General features: G+C 35.7%; 1 protein-coding gene across 6 annotated transcripts in view; it reads left to right on the top strand.

Annotated features, from left to right (window-relative positions):
• The window catches only part of LOC110453253, a 46,356-nt gene that overhangs the window by 7,754 nt on the left and 14,561 nt on the right, over positions 1 to 24,041 (top strand). The window contains exons 1-3 of one of the 6 annotated variants that reach the window (XM_021502134.1): positions 12,635 to 12,715; positions 20,591 to 20,665; positions 23,367 to 23,425. In XM_021502134.1, coding sequence (XP_021357809.1) covers positions 23,389 to 23,425 — 37 coding nt within the window. In that variant the 5' untranslated portion in view covers positions 12,635 to 12,715; positions 20,591 to 20,665; positions 23,367 to 23,388. Of the gene's footprint in view, positions 1 to 12,015; positions 12,129 to 12,631; positions 12,735 to 18,102; positions 18,365 to 20,331; positions 20,496 to 20,590; positions 20,666 to 23,366; positions 23,426 to 24,041 lie in introns of those variants that run through there. The other 5 variants (XM_021502133.1, XM_021502136.1, XM_021502135.1 and 2 more) reach the window with 5 other exon arrangements.

Consider the following 24,041-nt stretch of genomic DNA (forward strand, 5'->3'; position numbering starts at 1 on the left):
GAAAGTGTACACCTAAATTACCGTTACACTCATAGTAAATTGTACAACTAAATTACCATTACACTCCATAGGAAAGTATACATCTAAATTACCATTACACTCCATAGGAAAGTGTACAACTAAATTACCATTACACTCCATAGGAAAGTGTACACCTAAATGACCATTAAACTCCATTGTAAAGTGTACACCTAAATTGCCACTACACTCCATAGGAAAGTGTACACCTAAATTGCCATTACCCTCCATAGTAAAGTGTACACCTAAATAACCAATACACACCATAGCAAAGTGTACACCTAAATAACGACTTCACTCCATAGTAAAGGGTACACCTAAATTACCATTTCACTACATAGACAAGTGTACAACTAAATTACCATTACACTCCATAGTAAATTGTATAACTAAAAAACCACTACACCCCATATTAAAGTGTACACCTCCATACCCATACACTCACTAGTAAAGTGTACACCTAAATTACCACTTCAATCCATAGGAAAGTGTACACCTAATTTGCCAAAACCCTCCATAGTAAAGTGTACACCTAAATTACCACTACACACTATAGGAAAGTGTACACCTAAATTACCAGTACACTCCATTGTAAAGTGTACACCTAAATTGCCACTACACTTTATAGTAAAGTGTATAACTAGATAACCACTACACCCCATAGTAAAGTGTACACCTAAATTACCATACACTCCATAGTAAAGTGTACACTTAAATAGCCACTGCACTTCATAGTCAAGTGTACACCTAAATTACCCATACACTCACTAGTAAAGTGTACACCGAAATAACCACTACACTCACTAGTAAAGTGTACCCCTACATTACAACTACACTCACTAGTAAAGGGTACACCTAAATTACCACTTCACTCCAAAGTAAAGTGTACACGTAAATTACCACTTCACTCCATAGGAAAGTGTACCCCTAAATTGCCATTACCCTCCATAGTAAAGTGTCCACCTAAATAACCACTACGCTCCATAGTAAAGTGTACACCTAAATAACCAATACACACCATAGCAAAGTGTACACCTAAATAACGACTTCACTCTATAGGAAAGTGTACACCTAAATTACAACTACACTCTATAGTAAAGTGTACACCTGCATAACGAATTCACTCCATAGGAAAGTGTACACCTAAATAACCACTACGCTCCATAGTAAAGTGTACACCTAAATAACCAATACACACCATAGCAAAGTGTACACCTAAATAACGACTTCACTCTATAGGAAAGTGTACACCTAAATTAGCATTACACTCCATAGGAAAGTGTACACCTAAATTATCATTACACTCCATTGTAAAGTGTACAACTAAATTACCACTACACTCCATAGTAAAGTGTACACCTTAATTACCCATATAATCCCTAGTTTAGTGTACACCTAAATTACCACTACACTCCTTAGGCAAGTGTACACCTAAATTACCACTACACTCTATAGTAAAGTGTACCCCTGCATAACGAATTCACTCCATAGGAAAGTGTACACCTAAATAACCTCTACGCTCCATAGTAAAGTGTACACCTAAATTACCACTACACTCCATAGTAAAGTGTACACCTAAATTACAACTACACTCCATAGGAAAGTGTACACCTAAATTGCCATTACCCTCCATAGGAAAGTGTACACCTAAATAACCACTACGCTCCATAGTAAAGTGTACACCTAAATTACCACTACACTCCTTAGTAAAGTGTACACCTAAATTACCACTACACTCTATAGTAAAGTGTACACCTGCATAACGAATTCACTCCATAGGAAAGTGTACACCTAAATTGCCATTACCCTCCATAGTAAAGTGTCCACCTAAATAACCACTACGCTCCATAGTAAAGTGTACACCTAAATTACCACTACACTCACTAGTAAAGTATACATCTAAATTAACACTACACTCACTAGTAAAGTATACATCTGAATAAACACTATACTCACTAGTAGAATGTTCACCTAAATTACAACTACACTCCATAGTAAAGTGTACAACTAAATTGCCACTACACTCCATAGTAAAGTGTACACCTAAATAACGACTTCACTCTACAGGAAAGTGTACACCTAAATTACCGTTACACTCGATAGTAAATTTTACAACAAAATTACCATTACACTCCATAGGAAAGTATACATATAAATTACCATTACACTCCATAGGAAAGTGTACAACTAAATTACCATTTCACTCCATAGGAAAGTGTACACCTAAATGACCATTAAACTCCATTGTAAAGTGTACAACTAAATTACCACTACACTCCATAGTAAAGTGTACACCTGCATAACGACTTCAGTCCATAGGAAAGTGTACACCTAAATTGCCATTACCCTCCATAGTAAAGTGTACACCTAAATAACGACTTTACTCTATAGGAAAGTGTACACCTAAATTACCGTTACACTCGATAGTAAATTTTACAACAAAATTACCATTACACTCCATAGGAAAGTATACATATAAATTACCATTACACTCCATAGGAAAGTGTACACCTAAATTACCATTACACCCCATAAGAAAGTGTACACCTAAATTACCACTACACTCCATAGTAAAGTGTACACCTGCATAACGACTTCAGTCCATAGGAAAGTGTACACCTAAATTGCCATTACCCTCCATAGTAAAGTGTACACCTAAATAACGACTTCACTCTACAGGAAAGTGTACACCTAAATTACCGTTACACTCGATAGTAAATTTTACAACAAAATTACCATTACACTCCATAGGAAAGTATACATATAAATTACCATTACACTCCATAGGAAAGTGTACAACTAAATTACCATTTCACTCCATAGGAAAGTGTACACCTAAATGACCATTAAACTCCATTGTAAAGTGTACACCTAAATTGCCACTACACTCCATAGTAAAGTGTACACCTAAATAACCACTACACACTATAGTAAAGTGCACACCTAAATTACCACTACACTCCTTAGTAAAGTGTACACCTAAATTACCACTACACTCCATAGTAAAGTGTACACCTAAATAACGACTTCACTCTATAGGAAAGTGTACACCTAAATTATTATTACACTCCATAGTAAAGTGTACACCTGAATTACCATTACACTCCATAGGAAAGTGTACACCTAAATTAGCATTACACTCCATTGTAAAGTGTACAACTAAATTACCACTACACTCCATAGTAAAGTGTACACCTAAATAACTACTTCACTCTATAGGAAAGTGTACACCTAAATTACCGTTACACTCGATAGTAAATTGTACAACAAAATTACCATTACACTCCATAGGAAAGTATACATATAAATTACCATTAGACTCCATAGGAAAGTGTACAACTAAATTACCATTACACTCCATAGGAAAGTGTACACCTAAATGACCATTAAACTCCATTGTAAAGTGTACACCTAAATTGCCACTACACTCCATAGTAAAGTGTACACCTAAATTACAACTACACTCCATAGGAAAGTGTACACCTAAATTACCATTACACCCCATAAGAAAGTGTACACCTAAATTACCACTACACTCCATAGTAAAGTGTACACCTAAATTGCCACTACACTCCATAGTAAAGTGTACACCTAAATAACCACTACACTCCATAGTAAAGTGTACACCTAAATTACCACTTCACTCCATAGGAAAGTGTACACTTAAAAAAACATTACACTTCATAGTTAAAGGTCAACCTAAATTGCCACTACACTTTATAGTAAAGTGTATAACTAGATAACGTCTATACTCCATAGTAAAGTCTACACCTACATAACGACTTCACTTCATAGTAAAGTGTACACCTAAATTACCACTTCACTACATAGGAAAGTGTACACTTAAATAACCATTACACTCCATAGTAAAGTGTACACCTTAATTACCCATATAATCACTAGTTTAGTGTACACCTAAATTACCACTACACTCCATAGTAAAGTGTACACCTAAATTACCATTAAACTCCATAGTTAAGTGTACACGTAAATTACCACTACACTTCATCGCGTAGCTTTTTTGTGTTTTTGCTCGACTTTTGTCGTCTTTTTGCCTTTTCGAGGAGAAACGACGAGATGACTACAATATAAATACAAATATACACTGTAATGTATATATTTTGCCGCAAAACATGGGGTCATATAAGTCATTCCATTGTTTAGTCAATCACTACTGTACCTGATAGCCGATATTATAATCGCAGGTGATTTTAGCTCTTATCGTCTGGGTCACAAACATACATTGCACTACTGTACATTTATGTACGCTAATTTTAAATTCTAAGTTATCCCAATTAGGAAACGAACCACAGAAACGAACTTCGTCTCTATTAGATATAGTATGTATACGCAATTCTTCGTCAATTGGGAATTGTTACGTTGGTGAAAGTTTTCTTGACCAGGCAAGATAATATTTATGTCATTATAATTCTGAACTGTTTCAAAGCTATTGGTTCTAACATCATCAATCCTCGTTAAAGCAGCGGTTAGAAATCCTTAGTTTTCCTCCTGAATTTTTATATTTTTCTAATTTTTGTATTACCCATAGTCAGTTCCCACTTGTATTGAAACAGGCAAACGTTACACAACTAACAGGAAAGGGGGTCGTTCACTACTTCGTAATTATCGTCCTATTTCAATTGTATCAATGGTAAAAGTGGTGGAAAGATGTGTTTTAAAAAGAATTTATAGTTTTATCGTTGACCACTCTCTGCTTACTCCATGTCAGTCTTGTTTCAGATCAGGAGATTCCATTGTAAATTAGTTGTTATTGATAAATGAAGATATTTATTCTGCGCTAATGGAAATGGTTTATTTTTGCATAAGCAAGGACTTCGATAGAGTTTGACATCAGTGTCTTCTGCGTAAATTGTTCAATTTTTGAATTGATGGTCAACTGCTAATATGGTTCAAAATATCAAATAACAGTTAACAGAGGGTGGTTATAAATGGTAAGTCCATTCTGATGGGTTGAAGTTAATGCGTGCCACCTTATTTTTTATACACTGCCACCTAAGATTTCATACAGCCACCTTAGATTTCATACGTTGCCACCTAATATTTCATACGCTGCCACCTTAGATTTCATACACTGCCACCTTAGATTTTAAACACTACCGCCTGGTTATATTTCGGCTTTCGACTCTTAATATAATTCAGACCATGACAAATTATATTTAACAATAATATATGATCAGCGTGATATGACTTGTACTTTTATTAAAAATGACATGCAGATTATACTATGTACACTTCCGGTAGCCATTTGAATGGGTTTTTTTCCGGAAATTCTTTAGATGATGATATAATCGATCCGTTGTGATTCAGAACGAAACTCGACAAGTAAGCCAAGTTTAAATCTAAGTTGTAAATTGTTAAAAAAATGTTGATAGGTCAGTTTTCGAAACTGTGACATATTTTTGAGAATCCGAACGTATTTGAAGATTGCGATTTAGTGCGACATTTGATTTTTGAATGTTTGTTCACTTCCGGTTACAATTAAAACGGTTTACTCCAACGCTTTCATTGTGAAGATTCTGTTAAGTTTGCAAAATACACATTACAAATGTTATGTATGTCTCCATTTAATAACAATGTATCTTATCTGCGATAAGACAAGTATTTTTAAAAAGTTGGTGTAAATTCTACTTTCGTTATCTTTTACCAAAAAATAATAGCATTCAGATTGTTCTCGAATAGGGTCTCGTTCAATTCCCGTTAGCTCTCGATAACCACGTGATGGGGTTTAAGTAGTGCTTAAACATCTAAATCATAATAGAGACACACAGAAACGGACATTCTATAAATAACGGTGAATATGCTACTCTGAGGTACAGTTAATATACAGTTATGTTTATAATATACATGCTATTATTATATCGATTTGTTTATAAATGAGTACATGTGTTTGTTTGTTTTCTTATATAATACACTTCATACTGAATAGCTGAGTTGTATGTATAATTGATTTTTTAAAGGTTCGGAGAGAAACCTGTACACAAAGGGTTGGCATTTTCTTTTTTCACATATTAAATGTACAAGAAATGTATGTGAAAAAAGAAAAAAACTAACATGTACACATAGTAGTCCCTTTTATATTATTAATTTTCATCACGGAGGTATACATGTGTTAATAGCATTAAAAGCATTCTGAAGAACTGGATGAACTAGATCATGATATTGAGCCAGTATGTACCTTGGATGGAGTGCGGTAAAGTGTCCTTATTAAATTGACCTTGGCTTACTTTCGCGGTCACAGGGTTGAAATATGCTAAAAGATTGAAACAATAATTTCCTAAGAACCATTTGGAGTAAAGTCATGATACTTGTGTATGTTATGTTGACCATAAGTGCATTGTTTAGTACAGTAATGAGGTAAACGGTCAACTTTAAGTGCAAGTCGGGGCGTCAAATGTCAACATGGGTAATAAGCTTTCACAATATTTAAGTTCCCTTAGGCCCAGGGTCATGATATTTAGCCAGCAGGTACCCGGGACTAAAGGCTACAAATTCTCCTCATGATAATGACCTTGACCTAGTTTTGAGGTCACAGGGGTGAAACATGTTAAAAACCTCAAACAAAAATATTTTAAGAACCATTTGGTCTAGATTTATGATACTTGGGTATGTGATATAGACGGGATGTGTGAATCGTTTTCTTCATTGCAGTCATGAGATGAAAGGTAAGCTTTAAGTGTTAGTTTGGTCTTAAGCTACCTTATATGTCAGTTTCGTGTAACAAAAGAAACACGTGAGCGATACAGGCCATCTGTGTCTTTTGTTACAATAGACAGTATCTTTTCGTTATTGTACATTGCAAACCTACCCAATTTCCCAAATAATCAAATTTGTAAATTCATTGTTAACGTCACACTTGTAGTCACCTGCGTTATGTGATGTAATGGATTTGGTTTATATCCATTGTTTGTCTGTTTTTTATGTTTATTTTTTTTATTGCTGTTAAAAAAGATAATGTTTAACTTAATGGCGATGTACTTGTTACATAAAACTACCCTTCCACAAATTGCATTCGTGTTTGCTATTCGTTTCTTTAAATGGTCATTGCCTACTTAAAATAACGAAAAGTGGTTCTAGAAGATTGTTCTTAGATGTTAAAACCCATGTATAAAATTGTCTTAGCATTAAGGATTCCGGTGCCATTGCACGAACTGTACTTACTTATTGGAAACTATCTCACCGGCATGACTATGGCTTTTATCAATCATTTCTGAAAAGAAAACCATAACCTTCGGGACTTTCATAAAAAGAAATTTCCATGAAATGAACAAAACAAATAATCCACAACAAAAATGTTCTGAGAGTAAAAGAAGATTCAAAGGTTCTAGATCGGGATTCGAACCAGGTACTTCAGATTGTTTTACTACCTTAAACCTACTAAGCGATCTTGTCAACGAAAGTTGCCTTGCCAAACCGTATTACAATTATCTCCAAAACAAAATTGAGGGGATGTTAATGTATATACCAAAACCAAAAGTGCAGTGGGACAAGGATCCTTAAAACACATTTTAAAGTATACATAATGTCTGTGTCAGATATTTTATATTAACCCTCTACTAAGATAAAGCAGCCAGTGAAATTTCATCGGAGAAGCGTTACAAGCATACATATATATAATACGCCTGATTGTCTGGGTCTCTATCGAGCTCGGATTGGTTTATTTTACCGTTGAATCACATCATGGATATTTTAACATAAATGATTCATTCGTATTGACATATTTCATTTAACGATAGATAGTATAATACAGGCTAATATTTGTGATATATGCAATCGTGTTATGTTGGTAAAGTCGTGTTCAAGTCGAGGTGCAGAGTATTGGCAAATTCGCTCTCGTGGTGTTTTGTATTCTTGATTGATTTTTCTATACTATCGTAACTACTCTCTGGTGATATTGAAACTGATCCCGATTTGTATTCGGAATCTTCGTGCTCATATAATTGTAGTGAAGAGCTTGAACATACGACATTTTCATTTTTACAAAAGGTCGAGGTTCTATTTAGCGAATTATACAATATTAACCCCTTGTCATCTACCGAAACCTGGCTTAGCCGAAACGACGATATCAACGACTTAAATTTCTCTGGTTTTTTTCTGAGCCCTTTTCCTATTTTACGACTAGACGATTCCGTTTATTTCAATAGAAATATTTAGCCACTCGTCGAACTAATATAGTAGTTTCTGCAATTGATTGTGTTTGGCCATTGCTATTTTTAGGAAATAGAAACATACTTGATGGCACATTTTATTGGCCTCTGAATTCCCTTGTATCTACATGGGATCATTAAAGTAATTCTATCGATTAGGCATTTAATACCGTACCGAGAGAGTCGATATCATAATCACAAGTGATTTGAAAATATACATTGGATGAGTAGATAAGTACACATTAAACTGTAGAACATTCGAATTAGCGTCCTTTGATATCATATTTACTTTATTTAAAATCAAGTACAGTCGTTACCATATTCATTTCCTGTAGCCATTTAAAAGAATCAATTGTGAATATTCTACTGAATTTGCAAAAGAAAAACAGATTTCAGACCATAACAGATTTAATGTCTCTTTCTTTTAAACAAAAAGGTATGCTCCATGTGATAGGACAAGTATTTTTGTGAAGTTGTTGGGAATTTTACTTTTGTTATCACAGCTTTTTACTAAAAATGACCTGCAAATTATACCATGTACACTTCCGGTAGCCATTTAAACGGTTTAAACCTTCACTCAGATTTCAAAATATACATTACAAATTTCAACATTCTATAGGTATCTCTCATTTCAACAACAATGGATCCTTCCCGGAAGAAGACAACATGACATGTTTTCGAGTAGAATATTTAATTTTCGTGGGGCTAACATTTCGTGGTTTTCATATACTACCTGTTTCATGGACATTATATTTCGCTGATTTCTGATTTCCCCCTATCTATAACATATCATTTGTTTTCCCGTGGGGATTTAATTTCGTGGACTTTTGTTATCCACGAAATAGACGAAATTTGATGTCAAATGAATTTGGTGATTTTACAGTACTAAACCCGTTTTGTCCTATGTGGTGTTGCTTATGTAGTGCTTCAACATTTAAATCATATTACAGACACACAAGACTTGGCAAACAGAGGCGCAGCAATTCTATATATAAATACTACTCTGAGTTACAGTAAATACACAGTTATGTTTTTACTTGATGTATTGACCCTTAGCAAATCTTGAACTGTTTATAAATATAGCTTATAGATGATATTTGAAATATTAGTAATAATAATAATAATAATAATAAAATACAACATTTATATAGCGCCCTATATTATTTGTAAAATTACTCAAAAGCGCTTACAACATATGGATAATAGTAATGGTTATAATTGTGAAAACAAAAAACAAAGGCTTACAATCACTTTTATACATTTAAGCAAGCAATGTGCACATAATTGAACAAATAAAAAGGTGGTATTTACATGACGTCTTTGCAAAGATTCAAAAATGCAGACGTGAAGAGGTGAGTTTTGATGTCCCTCTTGAATTTGGCCAGGGTATTTGACTTTCTAATACAGATGGTAAGCTGTTCCACAACGTAGCCGAAACACTCCCAAAGCATCTGTTTCCGTAGGTCACAGTACGAGATTTTGGGACACACAACAAAGATTCTGACTCCTACCGCAGTGATCTTGACGGCTGATACAGGGCAACAAGCTCCTGTAGGTACTGATGAGCTGTTCCATTCAGTGCCTTGTATGTGTACACCAGAATGGTACTGCGACCTGTTTCGTACATGTAACCAGTGCAACGAATAAAGCACAGGTGTGATGTGCTCTCTCTTTTGAGGACGAGTAACTAGCCGTGCTGCAGTGTTCTGGACCCTCTGCATACGACTAGTTAGTTTGTCAGATATACCACAGAGCAGGACGTTACCATAATCCAACCGAGAGTTAACGAGTGAATGCACCAAAATCTTGCATGCATCTGCAGTTAAAAACTTCCGAATACAGCCGATGTTCCTGATCTGGTAGTAACAGGATTTGGCAATAGCTCCATGTTCAGTGAGCTATCAAAGTATCACCCTAGGTTTTTAACAGGTGGAACAGTCTCAATAGTTCTGGCACCGACTTTGAGCTGGAAAGCCATTGATTGCTGACACTTTGGGGAAAAGACGATTAAGCTTAAGCATATTGGCGTTCATCCAGATACTGATATCTGTCAGACAAGCTTCCAGACTTTCTGATACGGTATTCCAACTGTCCTGTGGTTTGATGACCATGTAAATTTGTGTCGTCGGCATAACAATGATAGCGAAGGCTATGGCGACGACAAATATTTCCAATCGGTTTGGAGTACATACAATATTTTCGTGGTCCTAACACATACCCTTGAGGAACCCGGAAATATAGTACTTTGTCATGTGAGGTGTAAGATCCGATGGCAACACACTGTCGTCGTTCACTCAGGTAAGACTGTATCCAGCATAGTGCGGTATCAGTCACTCCATAAGAGTATTCCAGACGTTTATAAAGTATACCATGGTCGATGACGTCAAATGCAGCGGACAAGTCCAGCATGACAAGCACCGCTCTGCACTTGTTATCCGATGCAGAAGCTATATCATTATGTACACGTAGGAGGTTCGTCTCAGTAGAGTGTCCTATGCGGCAGGCCGATTGCATGTTGTCATGGAGACTGTTTGCATGGAGATGAACCTCTAAACACAACCTTCTCCAAGATCTTAGACAGAAAAGGCAGATTTGAAACTGGGCGGTAGTTTTTCAACTCCTCCTTGTAATTCCAGGCACCTTTTACAATGGTCTGACATATGCCTTCTTGAAAAATAATGGAACCTTTGACCCGGCCAATGATTTGTTCATGATTGAGGTAATCAACAGAAGCAGTGCTTCAAGACATTGCTTTAATAGGTCTGTAGGCAGTGGATCAAGCTCACAGGACTTTGATTGCGAGGTCATGCTAATGTTGCGCAACTCGTCCTGGGTTGTTGGTGAGAGCTTTGCCAATGGTTCCCCATCAAATGCAATGTCAGCAGTCATGATAGAGATGTCAATGTCAGCAGAGGTGTTCACTTCGGCAATATTTTTCCTGATTGAGCTGTTTTTATACAGAAAGTAATCACTAAACTTGCTTGCTTAGTCTTTTTCAGAATTACAGCTTGGTAGGATAATTTCACCTTTCTGTCCCATTAGGTTTTTGGTGAGTCTTAAAAGCTGTCTATTATCCTTGCCACATTCTTCGATTCTTTCCGAATAATAAACCTTCTTTGACTGAAAGAGTAGTGAACCAACTAGCCGACAATGCTCTCTATAAATCTGTTGGTGAACGGTTAATTTGGTCCGTCGTCACTGTCTCTCTGCTTTTCTACGGTTCTGTTTTTCTACGCATAGATTTTCAATATACCACGGGAAATTTGGTCTCACAGTTATCACCTTAGTTTGCAGAGGTGTGTGTCTCGCTATAAGGGCTTCTATACCAGATGTGTATACTTCAACAAGATCATCAAACTCGCCTTCAGTAGATTGAAGGGCGGAACAATACTGAATGTCATTGTTGAAATCTGGTATTGAAATTTCGCGGAATTTCCGGAAGCTCGCTTTTTTCCATGCACGAGCTGGCTTACTACAATTCAGATATTCAAATATTATTGTCAATATCAGTGCAATTGTACAAATGCATGTACTGGAATTCATATGCAAATTAATAAATATCAACTGAGCGCGGTTAATGTCACAGAAGGAGACACACGTATTGTGTCTCGATGAATAAGGTCACAATTTTGCATACGGAAGAACGCTGCCATGCATGACACATACTACTCTGGTTTAAGTTTTAACCACGGGTACATGTGCATGTGTAACAAATGTTTGCACTTGGCCCTGCCTAACAAACAGTAAATATAAAAATTCTGACACATTGTGCCTATACACGTACAATGTAGACCTACATATATACACACGTGTAATACACATGAACGTTCTTATTAACAACCTGGTTTACCGCGATGATGCTATATTGAACTAAGCAGGTTTTTCCAGATTTTTTTAAAATGATGATATAATCGATCCGATGTGATTCGGAACAAAAATCAGCAGGTAAGCCAAGTTTGAATCTAAGTTGTACATTGTTAAAAAATGTTGAACTGTTAACTTTCGAAACTGACTTTCAAAATTCGAACATATTCGAAGATATCCATTTAGTTCGACATTTGGAATCATATTGTTTGTTGTCATTTTGTCTCACATGTATCCTGCTAAATAAATAAGTACCGAGTAAAACATTCCAATTAATAAATCATATTTACACTATTGTAAATCAATTACCATCGTAACGATTTATACAATGTTCACTTCCGGTTACAATTTAAACGGTTTAAACCAACGCTCTCATTGTGAAGATTCAATTGAGTTTGCAAAATACACATAACAAATGTCATGCATCTCTCCTTTTATCAACAATGTATCGTATTTGTGATAAGACAAGTATTCTTGTAAAGTTAGTGTACATTCTACTTTCGTTATTTAAGCCATTTCCAAAAAAATGCATGCAGAATGTTCTGGAATAGGGTATCATTCACTTCTCGTTATTTCTCGTTACCCACGTGATGTATGTAGTGCTTGAACATTGGCATCAAAATAGAGACACACAGCACTTGGCAGACACGGACATTCTATAAGTAACGGTGAATATACTACTCTGAGGTACAGTTAATAAACAGTTATGATTATGATATATATGCTATTTACATATCGATTTGTTTATGAATGAGTACATGTGTTTCTTTGGATACACTCCATAAAGATAATCATGGACCGTTGAAAGACATAAATAATGAGATGACGCAAAAACTCCGTTCAGTGTAAGTTTTTTCTAATTATAAATTGAAACTAGGATAATTTCATTTGAAATGTGTTTGCTCAACGCTATCTTTTATAGCCAAAAAATATAAAATACATTCTTGGAAGTAGATAAACTTTCGCTTTTGGCTGTGAAGGGGAGATAAGTCTGTGTAGTTAGGTTATGAATTTGATACCATCTTAATAACATATTTGTGTGTATCCTTTCTTTCACCGATTTTTGAATAGCTTAGTATCACCCCATAATCAGAACTAATTATGAGTTTTATGACTTATTGCTTTTTTGTGGGTTCGGATGAAAACCTCTACACACGTGGCTGGTATTTCTTTTGTTTTTATACCTAAACAGTACATATAGTATTCCCTTTTAAATTATGAATCCTCATCACGGAGGTAAACATGTGTTAATAGCTTTGACAGGAATGGTACCGAACGTGTTTAGCTGAAGGAATAGTTTCCATGCAACCGCTAGTAAATATTTAGAAAAAAATGTATTTTCCGAACTTGAGGTCACCAGGTGACCTATGTGAGATTAATAGAAGCTCTCAACCCCTTGGTTGAGATTGGGGTATCTCAACCTGAGGGGGAGATTCTTAAGTTGACAAACACAAAGCTTTTCCGATTGATTGGACTTCAGACAGAAACTTAAGATTCCCCTATCTAACCCTCAAGGGGTGACTAATTCTTGTTCTCTTACCCTGTTCACCCATAATGTATCATATACATAACGTAATGTTAACGTTACAGGCTATATTCAGTGTTGATGTGACGTTGATAGATTGTTGACGTGACGTCATTGTATTGTTGACGTGACGTCATACTATTGTTATGAATAGGGGAATCCCTCCGTCTAAGCCCTAGGGTGAGACAAGGATATATCACACTGTCCAGTGTAAGAGAAAGATGTATCCCACATGACATTGGATACGTGCGTCTTGCAAAAGTGGGAGATATATTATATACATATCTCACTTAATGAACACTTATGGTCATCTGTGATATGTGAGGAGAGAGATTTGTTTTATCTTTATTTTTTGATTGCTGTAAGAACATGTAAAATTTGACCTTGGAACGATGTACATGTATCTGTTACAGACGACTACCTCACCACCGTTTGTATCATCTCTTGCTGTTCATTACTTTATGTAAAAGAGCTACTGGTTAATTTAAATTACGAAAGTGGATCTAGACAAATGTTCATAGATAATAAAACCTGTGTATGAACTTGTCTTGGCATCATGGATCCCTGTACCATTGCCAAAACTGTAACTTCGTACATATCTAAACATTTCGGGAAAGAAAACCACTAACATGAAGATTACTGCATATACAAATAGAACAAAGTGCAGTGGGACTGGTATCTCATGTATTTGTCAGGTTTGTTTCACTAAAAGAAATCAGTCGGTGAAATATCATCTGAGAAGCTTTACAAACATACATTTGTGTCAGCAAGGTAATATGTTCAGAGACTGCAGCTTGTTTTGTTGTACATATTATCTACTACATACAAAAAACAAAACAGAAAATAGAATTGTTGTTAAAAGGTCATTTAGTTATGACAGGTACACTACAAGTTCACAATTTGTATTATCAAATATAAGTTATGTTGGATAATACATAGATCAGAAATACATTTACTTCTGTTTATATGTAACAACAAAGTTGGGATACGAATGATAGGCTCAACAATACAAACAATAGTCAGCAATTTACATATAAGCTGGCTCAAGACTTAATAAAAGGCGGTGGGATAAGGGTGGGATTTAAAGTGAACAACATCCAAAGCACAGATATTATTATTCCAAAAATGTGCGGACCTTCTTCGAAGTGATGCAGAGGGGAGTCGGACAGACTCTCTCAGAGGTGCGCACATCGCTGATTGGCCAAGCTGGATCCATTGACCATAGGGCACGATGACCCCACCAGCTGATCCCGTGTACACGGTATGATGATTGTTCAAGCTTGACCATAGGGCTTAATGTCCTAATAAGCCGATGGCAGGCTATCCCTTAGTAACACGAGTGTGGTCATCCCATGAACACGTGATCATTATAAATAGATAACAGATGGTCAACAGCTGGGTGCTGTTCTGGAGCAGGGACATTACTGTCAAGAGCCAACATATATAATATGCAAAACACAAGTTTGTAATGATAGACTCTAAGTGAACTTATTATACATAAAGTTACCATCTTACACAAATGTATTTATTTTTACAAAATAAATTTAATATTCATAATTTAAAAATAACACTTAACTGTTTTCTATGTTTGTGTTTTGTGTTTGCTTTTGGTTTTGGTTGTGTCCTTTCAGTTAGGGAATAATACTACTGTATTTTGAATTGTATGGCATTATATTGTTATGAAATTATATATTCACTGTTTTTTCCCCACTAGTACACTGAATGGAATGTATACATGTGTTGAAAGCTTGTCGGTCACGTATAATGAACATTGACCTTGTACATTGTGCACAGCCTGTAAACACTGTGTGACTGCACTTTGCCTGTTTAACGACTGATTGATTGAGTGGTTTTACGTTTTTGGTTATCCAGCAGACGATTCTTTGTCTGATTTACTGCGTATGTGTATACCGTTGGACGAGTCCGTGTCATTGTGTATTTTTATACTTGGCAATCTGCCTGACGACATCAATTTACCTAATGTTCATAAAAACCTTTATTTATTGAAAACCAGTAATATTCCTACAGAAAGAATGTTTTGGTATAGTATCCACTGCTTGACACCCTACATATCACTACCTACTAATGAACTAGTCGGTAATGGTTCCTGGGTCAGACACGTAAAATTAGCTAAACAGTGGGTGTAGCAAATGGGTAGTGTGTTTAAAATATGTAAATTTTGTAACAAATGTAGAACATGATAGCCAGCGCCCCAGTCACACTGTGCCGGTATATAGCCACGGTGAGCTACGGCGGTGCGATCCGGGGACATCCCTGTGTATCCGTTGCGAGTCCGTATTGAAAGCGGTGTCATCCGTGTTGATCCGTTTTGATCCTGGGTGTTCCGTAGCTTGCTACAGTAGTTTTAAACAGCTTAAAACATCCGAGGTCATCCGTAGTCTAGCTACGGTATTTTGAAAACCGTAGTATCAACGTAGTACCACCGGCCTTTCCATTGGACCGCCGTAAAACCGCTGTGCAAGCTCTCGTGGCCATTCTGGGTGACCGTTGTGTTTGGGAGTCATGCCGACTCAGAGCAACACTAGGGAGACTCACTACATTACTAAGGTGTTAGTTCGACCACCGCCGATTCTGGTACGGTGCACGGTGGTCTAACACGGCATGTGCCGTTTCTACTAAGATTTCATTATGATGACACTATGAAGATCCATGATTGATCCAGGATTTCGTAGTTGTAGCACACTTTTATTGTTGACCACTCTCTGCTGACTCTGTGTCAGTCTGGTTTCAGGTCAGGAAATCCCATTCTCAATCAGTTATTATATGTATACAACAATATCTTAACTCCGCGCTAGACGAGGGAAAATAACTCTGTGTGTTTTTTGTTACATAAGCAAGGCCTTTTTAAGAGTGTCTCACCGGGGTCTATTGCGTAAGTTGTTTAACGGCGGAATTGATGTTCAACTGCTCATTTGGGTCGAAAATAGTTAACATAATTTTAAACAGAGAAGCGTTATCAATATACCAATTATAGGCCCGCTTCCTTTTTCTTATATTTATTAATGATATAGTAGACAGCATACATGTAATGTTTAAACCATTCGCTGATGAAACGTCAGTATACCTCATTATTGATATAACCGTTGTCTATGCAAATATTCTTAAATGATAACCTTAACAAATACAGCCCTGGTCTGAGTTATGGCTTGTTAAATTTTCCCATCAAAAACTAAAACATTAACAATAAGTAAGAATATAATGAACCTCCTCCTTTATAAATGAACAATATTCCTCCTCAGCAGTTTAACTCCGACCGACACATTGGTGTTGAACTCTCTACAAATGGGGAGAGGGAGATGGGCAAACCACATTGAGCTTAAATAAAAAGCTATGATTAATGAAAAGGTTGAAATTTAAAATCGACAGAAAGTCAATGCAGATTATGTGTTTTTCTTTTATAAAACAAGTTCTGGAATATGCAAATATTGTTGGGGAGAATATGACGATAAAGCAGTCAAAAATATTAGAATGAATTCAGTTACATGCGGCTAGAATCGTAACTAGGGGAACCAAACTTAAAATTAGGGAAGGACTTTATAGAGAAAATGGAAGGACAAGTCTTTTCACCAGACGTAAAGATATTAAGAATATTCAATAACATAAAACAGCTCACGGTGTATCACCGTCCTACCTCACTGATGTACCTTCTCCTCGTCAATCTGATATGTATAGACACAACACAAGAGCTACAGAGTACTTCCGTTCAGTTGCGTGTAGAACACAATTATACAACGACTGTGGATCTTTGGAATTCCCTGCCTTCATATGTAAGAAACACCCAACCACTATATACCCTAAATAATTATTTAAATATCTGACACCAAATAGTCCAAATTATTTTTTCAATGACCTCTAACTAGGACAAAACTAGCTAACTAACATTCCTGATTTCGAATGCAACGCAGTACACTTAATGACCAACTTTTCAGGAAAACAATATAGTTGCAAGTCCTTTTTATAACTTTTTCATATCGAAAAAAGAAACTAGTGAGGTTTTCCTCTTATCTTGTCCTAATTATACCAGATGTAGACATCTTTTTCTTGTAAATATTTTCCTGTTGAATTCGTAGGCATTCGCGTTACATCTTAAATTAGCATGGCATTGAGGTTGTGCTGTATACATGTGATGTCCTCAGAATGACAATGTATCAGTACCCTTAACATGTTTGCGACTTTCTTCTTTCTGATACATTGTATAAGCCCACTTATTTACGCCCAGCCCCACTTTCATTGACGTTGCTTGAAGCGCATTTGAATGAACTTTTTTCTGGATGTATTATCATCAGTAAATTTGAAGAAATATACATATATATATTGCTTATAAATGTTAGTAATAGTATTTATGTCAACGTCAGTATAATTGTACACCTGAGTGTACTTGGATTCATATGCCCAGAAATAAATATCAACAGAGATCGGTTAATGTAGGTACATCTATGTCCTGGATGACAAAAATGTACACGTAATGTGTCTCCATGAATAAGGTCGCGATTCCGGCATCATTAAGAACGCTGTCATGCATGAAACGTAATACTCTGGTTTCTGTTCTAATCACAGGTATCTGTGACGCATACATTTGTACATTTTGAACGTGACCTCCTTGCCTTACAAAAGTCGATATTTATATCCGTCGCATTGTGTATTTACACGTAGACCTAGCCAACGGAACTACCCTAGACGATAACACACATGTTACGTTAATATATTGCGGGTTTCCGGTAATTGCTTCGATAGTAATTGATCAGTTGAGGTTTGATACGAATTTCAGCAGGTAAGTTGTTAGTTGTAAAAGGAATGCTATTTTGTTAACTTTCGTAATCTGTGACAGACGTTTAGATTTTGACTTTTGACTCTTAATATTTATCCTATTTTGATTATACAAAATAAATATGTATTGAGTAAATCATTATCCATTTTGAATGTAGAATTTTCGAAAAAGCTTTCCTTTGATATAATATTTACAGTATTTACAATCAAGTCCAGTCGTTTCAATATTCACTTCCGGTAGCCATTTCAACCGAAATAATCTACTTAATTTACAAGAAAAAAGCAGATTACAGATTAAAACAAACTTTATGTATCTATCACCGGTCTGACTTGTTATCACTTGGGACCCTAGGTAACTTGGGAACTTTAGGTTACAAATGATGACACATTATGTCAGTTCCACTTCCTTTATTTTAGTCCAACTTCATATCTTATACATGGAAAGTTAATTGTTCAATCCATTCCCTTCTGTTTCCAACTCCATTCTTTCTCCTTTAGTTCTCCTCAGTCTCACTTCCCAAGATCTCTCTCTAATTCTATCTCTGTCTATCTCTGACTCTGTCCTTGGACTCTCTCCTTCAGCTCTCTCCTTCTACTCTGTCAACCTTAGATATCTACCATTTATAAAGACAATCTAACACTACTTCTGCTTAACTAAATCTTCTAATTCTATTGGCTAATTCCATCCCCGGGAGGCGGGGCTACATTTCTCTTTTACACGTCTTTTGACGACCATTTTCCTGTCTAAGGACCACGATTAACTTATCAATGCATTATACTAAATTGACCTTACATCCACACACCATTGTCCTCCAACCCTTCACACAGACATTTTCACACATTCTATTCCCCTTTGAGTTCCTACCACCATGTGTGCCCTGGTCATCTCCTTTGTTGTGAAGTTATTTGAAATTGTACCTTCGTTATCTCAGCCTTATACTAAAATGACATGCATATTATGGTATATCTCACGTGATATGGTTTATGTAGTGCTTGAACATTGAAATATAATAGAGACTCACAGACTTAACAAATAAAGGTGTACTTATTCTATAAATAACGGTCACTATACTACTCTAAGGTAAGTTAATATACAACTATGTTTATAATATACATGCTTTTTACATATCGATCTGTTTACAACTGAGCTCGGTTAATGTCCCAAAAGGTAACACATATATTGTGTCTCGAGGAATAAGGTCACAACTTTGCATAAGGACAAAACGCTGCCATGCATGACAGATACTACTGTGGTTTAAGTTTTAACCAAGGGTAAATGTATATATGTATGATATCTTTGTACCTGGCCATGGCTTACAAAAACATATATATTTTAATTTTGCCGCAGTGTGCCTATACACGTACAATGTTGACCCTCATGTAGACACAAGTAAACAACCTGGTTTACAACAACGACGCATGATGCTATTTTGAACTAGTCTGGTTTTTCCAATAAATTCTTAATTAAATAATGATATAATCGATCCGTTGTGATTCAGAACGAAACTCAGCGGGTAAGACATGTTTAAATCTAAGTTGTAAATTGTTAAAAAAACATGTTGATACCTCTACTTTTGAAACTGTGATAGATTTTTTAATCAACACCTATTAAACTATTTCATTTGGGTTTATAGTTCGACATTTTTCATTTGACTGTTTGTTATCACATTGCACAAAAATAATGAATAACAATGTACCTAGTAAAACTGTAGAACATTCCAATTGATAACAAATGTATACTTTTGTCAATCAAATACCTCGTTACATTGTACTATGTACAATTCCGGTAGTCATTTAAACGGTTTAAACCAACACAGCCACTGTGAAGATTCTACTTAGTTTGCAAAATTACACATTACAAGTTATGTGTATTTCCTCTTTTAACAACAATGTTTCTTCTCTGCGATAAGTGTTTTATGTAAAGCTAGTGTAATTTCTAATTTCGTTATCACAACCTTTTTCTAAGAAATAGCATGCAGATTGTTCTCGAATAGGGTATTGTTCAATACCCGTTCGCTCTCGTTAACCACGTTATGTGGTTTATGTAGTGCTTGAACATGTAAATTATGATAGAGACATACATGACTTTTCAGACACGGACATTCTATAAGTAACGGTGAATATACTACTATGAGGTACAAGTAATATACAGTTATGTTTATAATATACATGTTATTAATATATCGATTTGTTTATGAATGAGTACATGTGTTTGTTTGTTTCCTTGTAGAATACACTCCATACTGAAATAACCATGGACCGTTGACAGACAGAAATGTTGAGATGACGCAAAACTCCGTTTGGTGTAAGTTTTTATTAATCATAAATTGAAACTAGGGTAATTTCATTTGAAATGTGTTTGATAGCCAAACATAATTTTTTGGAAGTAGATATGCTTTCGCTTTTTGCTGTGAAGGGGAGATGATAAGTCTGTGTAGTTAGGTTATGAATTTGATACCATCTGAATCATATATATGAGTGTATCCTTTCTTTCACCGAATTTTGAAAAGCTTAGTATCACCCCATAATCAGAACTAATGATGAGTTTTATGACTGATTGCTTTTTTGTCGATTCATATGGAAACTTCTACACACGTGGCTGGTATTTCTTTTGTTTTCATAACTAAAAAGTACATATAGTATTCCTTTTTAAACTATGAATCATCATCACGGAGGTAAACGTGTGTTAACAGCCTTGAAAGGAATGGCATCGAACGTGTTTAGCTTAAGGAATAGTTTCCTTGCAACCGTTAATAAACATTTGAAAGATAATGTATTTTTCGAAATTGAGGTCACCAGGTGACTTATGTGAGGTTAATAGAAGCTTTCAACCCCTTGGTTGAGATTGGGGAATCTGAACCTGAGGGGGAGATTCTTAAGTTGACAAACACAAAGCTTTTCCGAGTGATTGGACTTCAGACAGAAACTTAAGATTCCCCTATCTCACCCTCAAGGGGGTGACTAATTCTTGTTCTCTTTCCCTGTTCTCTCATTATGGATCATATACAATGTAATGTTAACGTTACAGGCTATATTCAGTGTTGATGTGACGCTGATAGATTCTTGGCGCGACGTCATTGTATTGTTGACGTGACGTCATACCATTGTTATGAATAGGGGAATCCCCCCGTCGAAGCCCTAGGGTGAGAGAAGGATATATCCCACTGTCTAGTGTAAGAGAAAGATGTATCCCACATGACATTGGACACGTGCGTCTTGCAAAAATGGGAGATATATTATATACATATCTCATTTAATGCCACACTTGTGGTCACCTGTGATATGTGATGATAGAGATTTGTTTTATCTCTTTTTTTTTTATTGCTGTAAGAACATGTAAAATTTGACCTTGGGACGATGTACATGTATCTGTTACAGACGACTACCTAACCACCGTTTGAATCCCCTCTTTCTGTTCATTACTTTATGTAAAAGAACTATTGGTTAATTTAAAATAACAAAAGTGGATCCAGACAAATGTTAATAGATAATAAAACCTGTGTATGAACTTGTCCTGGCATTATGGATACCTGTACCATTGCCAAAACAGTAACTACGTACATATCTAAACATTGCGGGAAAGAAAACCACTAACATGAAATGAACAAAACTAATCAACCAAAATATTCTGCGAGTACAAAATATCCAAACATTGAGAAGATGTCTACCAACATTTAGTTCCCATTGACCGAGATTCGAACCATGGACTTGACATTGCTATACCATTCTAACCGACTCAGTCTTCTAATCAACGGAAGTCATCTCGCTCGAATGTGTTACATATATATCCAACATGACATTAAGGGAAGATTACTGTAAATACACATAGAACTAAGTGCAGTGGGACTGGTATCATTAAGATATTTTATTTTGTATAAATCATGTATTTGTCAGGTTTGTTTCCCTAAAATAAATCAGTCAGTGAAATATCATCAGAGAAGCTTTACAAACATACATTTGTGTCAGCAAGGTAGCGTGTTCAGAGACTGCAGCTTGTTTTGTTGTACATATTAACTGCTACACACAAAAACAAAACAGAAAATAGAATTGTTGTTAAATGGTCTTTTATTACTGACAGGTACAAAATTGTGACACTACAAGTTCACAATTTGTATTATCAAATATTAGTTATGTTTGATAATACATACATCAGAAGTACATTTACTTCTGTTTATATGTAACAACAGAGGTGGGTGGGGTACAAATTATGGGCTCAACAATACAAATAATATTCAACAATTTAGATATAAGCTGGCTCAAGACTTAATAAAAAGAGGTGGGATAAGTAAGGAATTTAAAGTAAACAATATCCAAAGCACAATTTATTATTCCAAAAATGTGTGGAGCTACGCAGCATATTTTTTGTTTTTTCTGAGTGATGCAGATGGTAGTCGGACAGACTCTCTCAGAGGTGCGCACATCGCTGATTGGTCAAGCTAGGTCCCTTGATCATAGGGCACGATGACCCCACCAGCTGATCCCGTGTACACGCTATGATGAATGTTCAAGCTTGACCATAGGGCATAATGACCTAATAAGCCGATCGCAGGCTATCCCTTAGTAACACGAGTGTGGTCATTAACACGTGATCGTTATAAATAGATAACAGATGGTCAACAGCTTGGTGCTGTTCTGGAGCAGGGACATTACTGTCAAGAGCCAACTTATATAATATGCAAAACACAAGTTTGTAATGATAACTAATTATACATAAAGTTACCATCTTACACAAATGTATTTATTTTTACAAAATAAATTTAATATACGTAATATAAAAATAACACTTAGCTGTTTTCTATGTTTGTGTTTTGTGTTTGTTTTTGTTTTTGGTTGCGTCCTTTCAGTTATGGAATAATACTACTGTATTTTGAAACGTGTGGCATTATATTGTGGTATCACCGTCACCAATGCCGTGCTGCATCTCATCTGAATTAGAATCAAGTTTTCTACTGGCTTACTTGATATCACTAGTTACTTTTTTAATGTGTGTATTTTGTTGTTTATAGGCAATGTTCATGTAAATCAAGGATGGCAAGCGCGTCAGGATTCAAGTCAAGTGTAACAGGTACTTTTCTTCATTTTATGCAATAACATTTTTTTCTTAAAACGAATATGTCTCTTTCATCAGAAATTGATATGGTCATACCGAACTACTTTTTCGAAATTCGAAGGATCTGATCTCGTTTTACATATCTCTCTGCATTCCGTGTAATATGTTATGAAGAAATCGAAAGATCGCAGTGTGCTGTATGATTGATTTCAGATATACACTATCTAATCAATCGTTAGCCAGATACCTGCCGTGTGCAGAATATAGAGGAGCTCCACCAATCTTAAAATCTTAACGATGTGTATGCTACATTGTCGCACGTTTTTTTTAAAGCTCCATCAGACTTCAGACTGATATAATTGAGCCTTCAAGTGTAGCATGATATATCAAAGAAATACAGAGAAGATATCCTTATATCAAAAGCGGAACTCATGGATTTCAGAGATTGTCACACTGAGACACTTTTGTATTTATAAATAAATAGAAAGTGAATCTACAAATATCGTTATGCTGATTAACCTTGTGCGGCTGGTTTTGCTAATAATAATGTAAGTTTATGAAACTAGCATCATCCCCAGTTTATTGTTGGAGCAGATGTTGCTCTTCTCTTTCTTAGAAATGGGCGGAGGGG

The sequence above is a fragment of the Mizuhopecten yessoensis genome, unplaced genomic scaffold, assembly GCF_002113885.1.
Source record: "Mizuhopecten yessoensis strain PY_sf001 unplaced genomic scaffold, ASM211388v2 scaffold7205, whole genome shotgun sequence".
Lineage (NCBI taxonomy): Eukaryota > Metazoa > Mollusca > Bivalvia > Pectinida > Pectinidae > Mizuhopecten > Mizuhopecten yessoensis.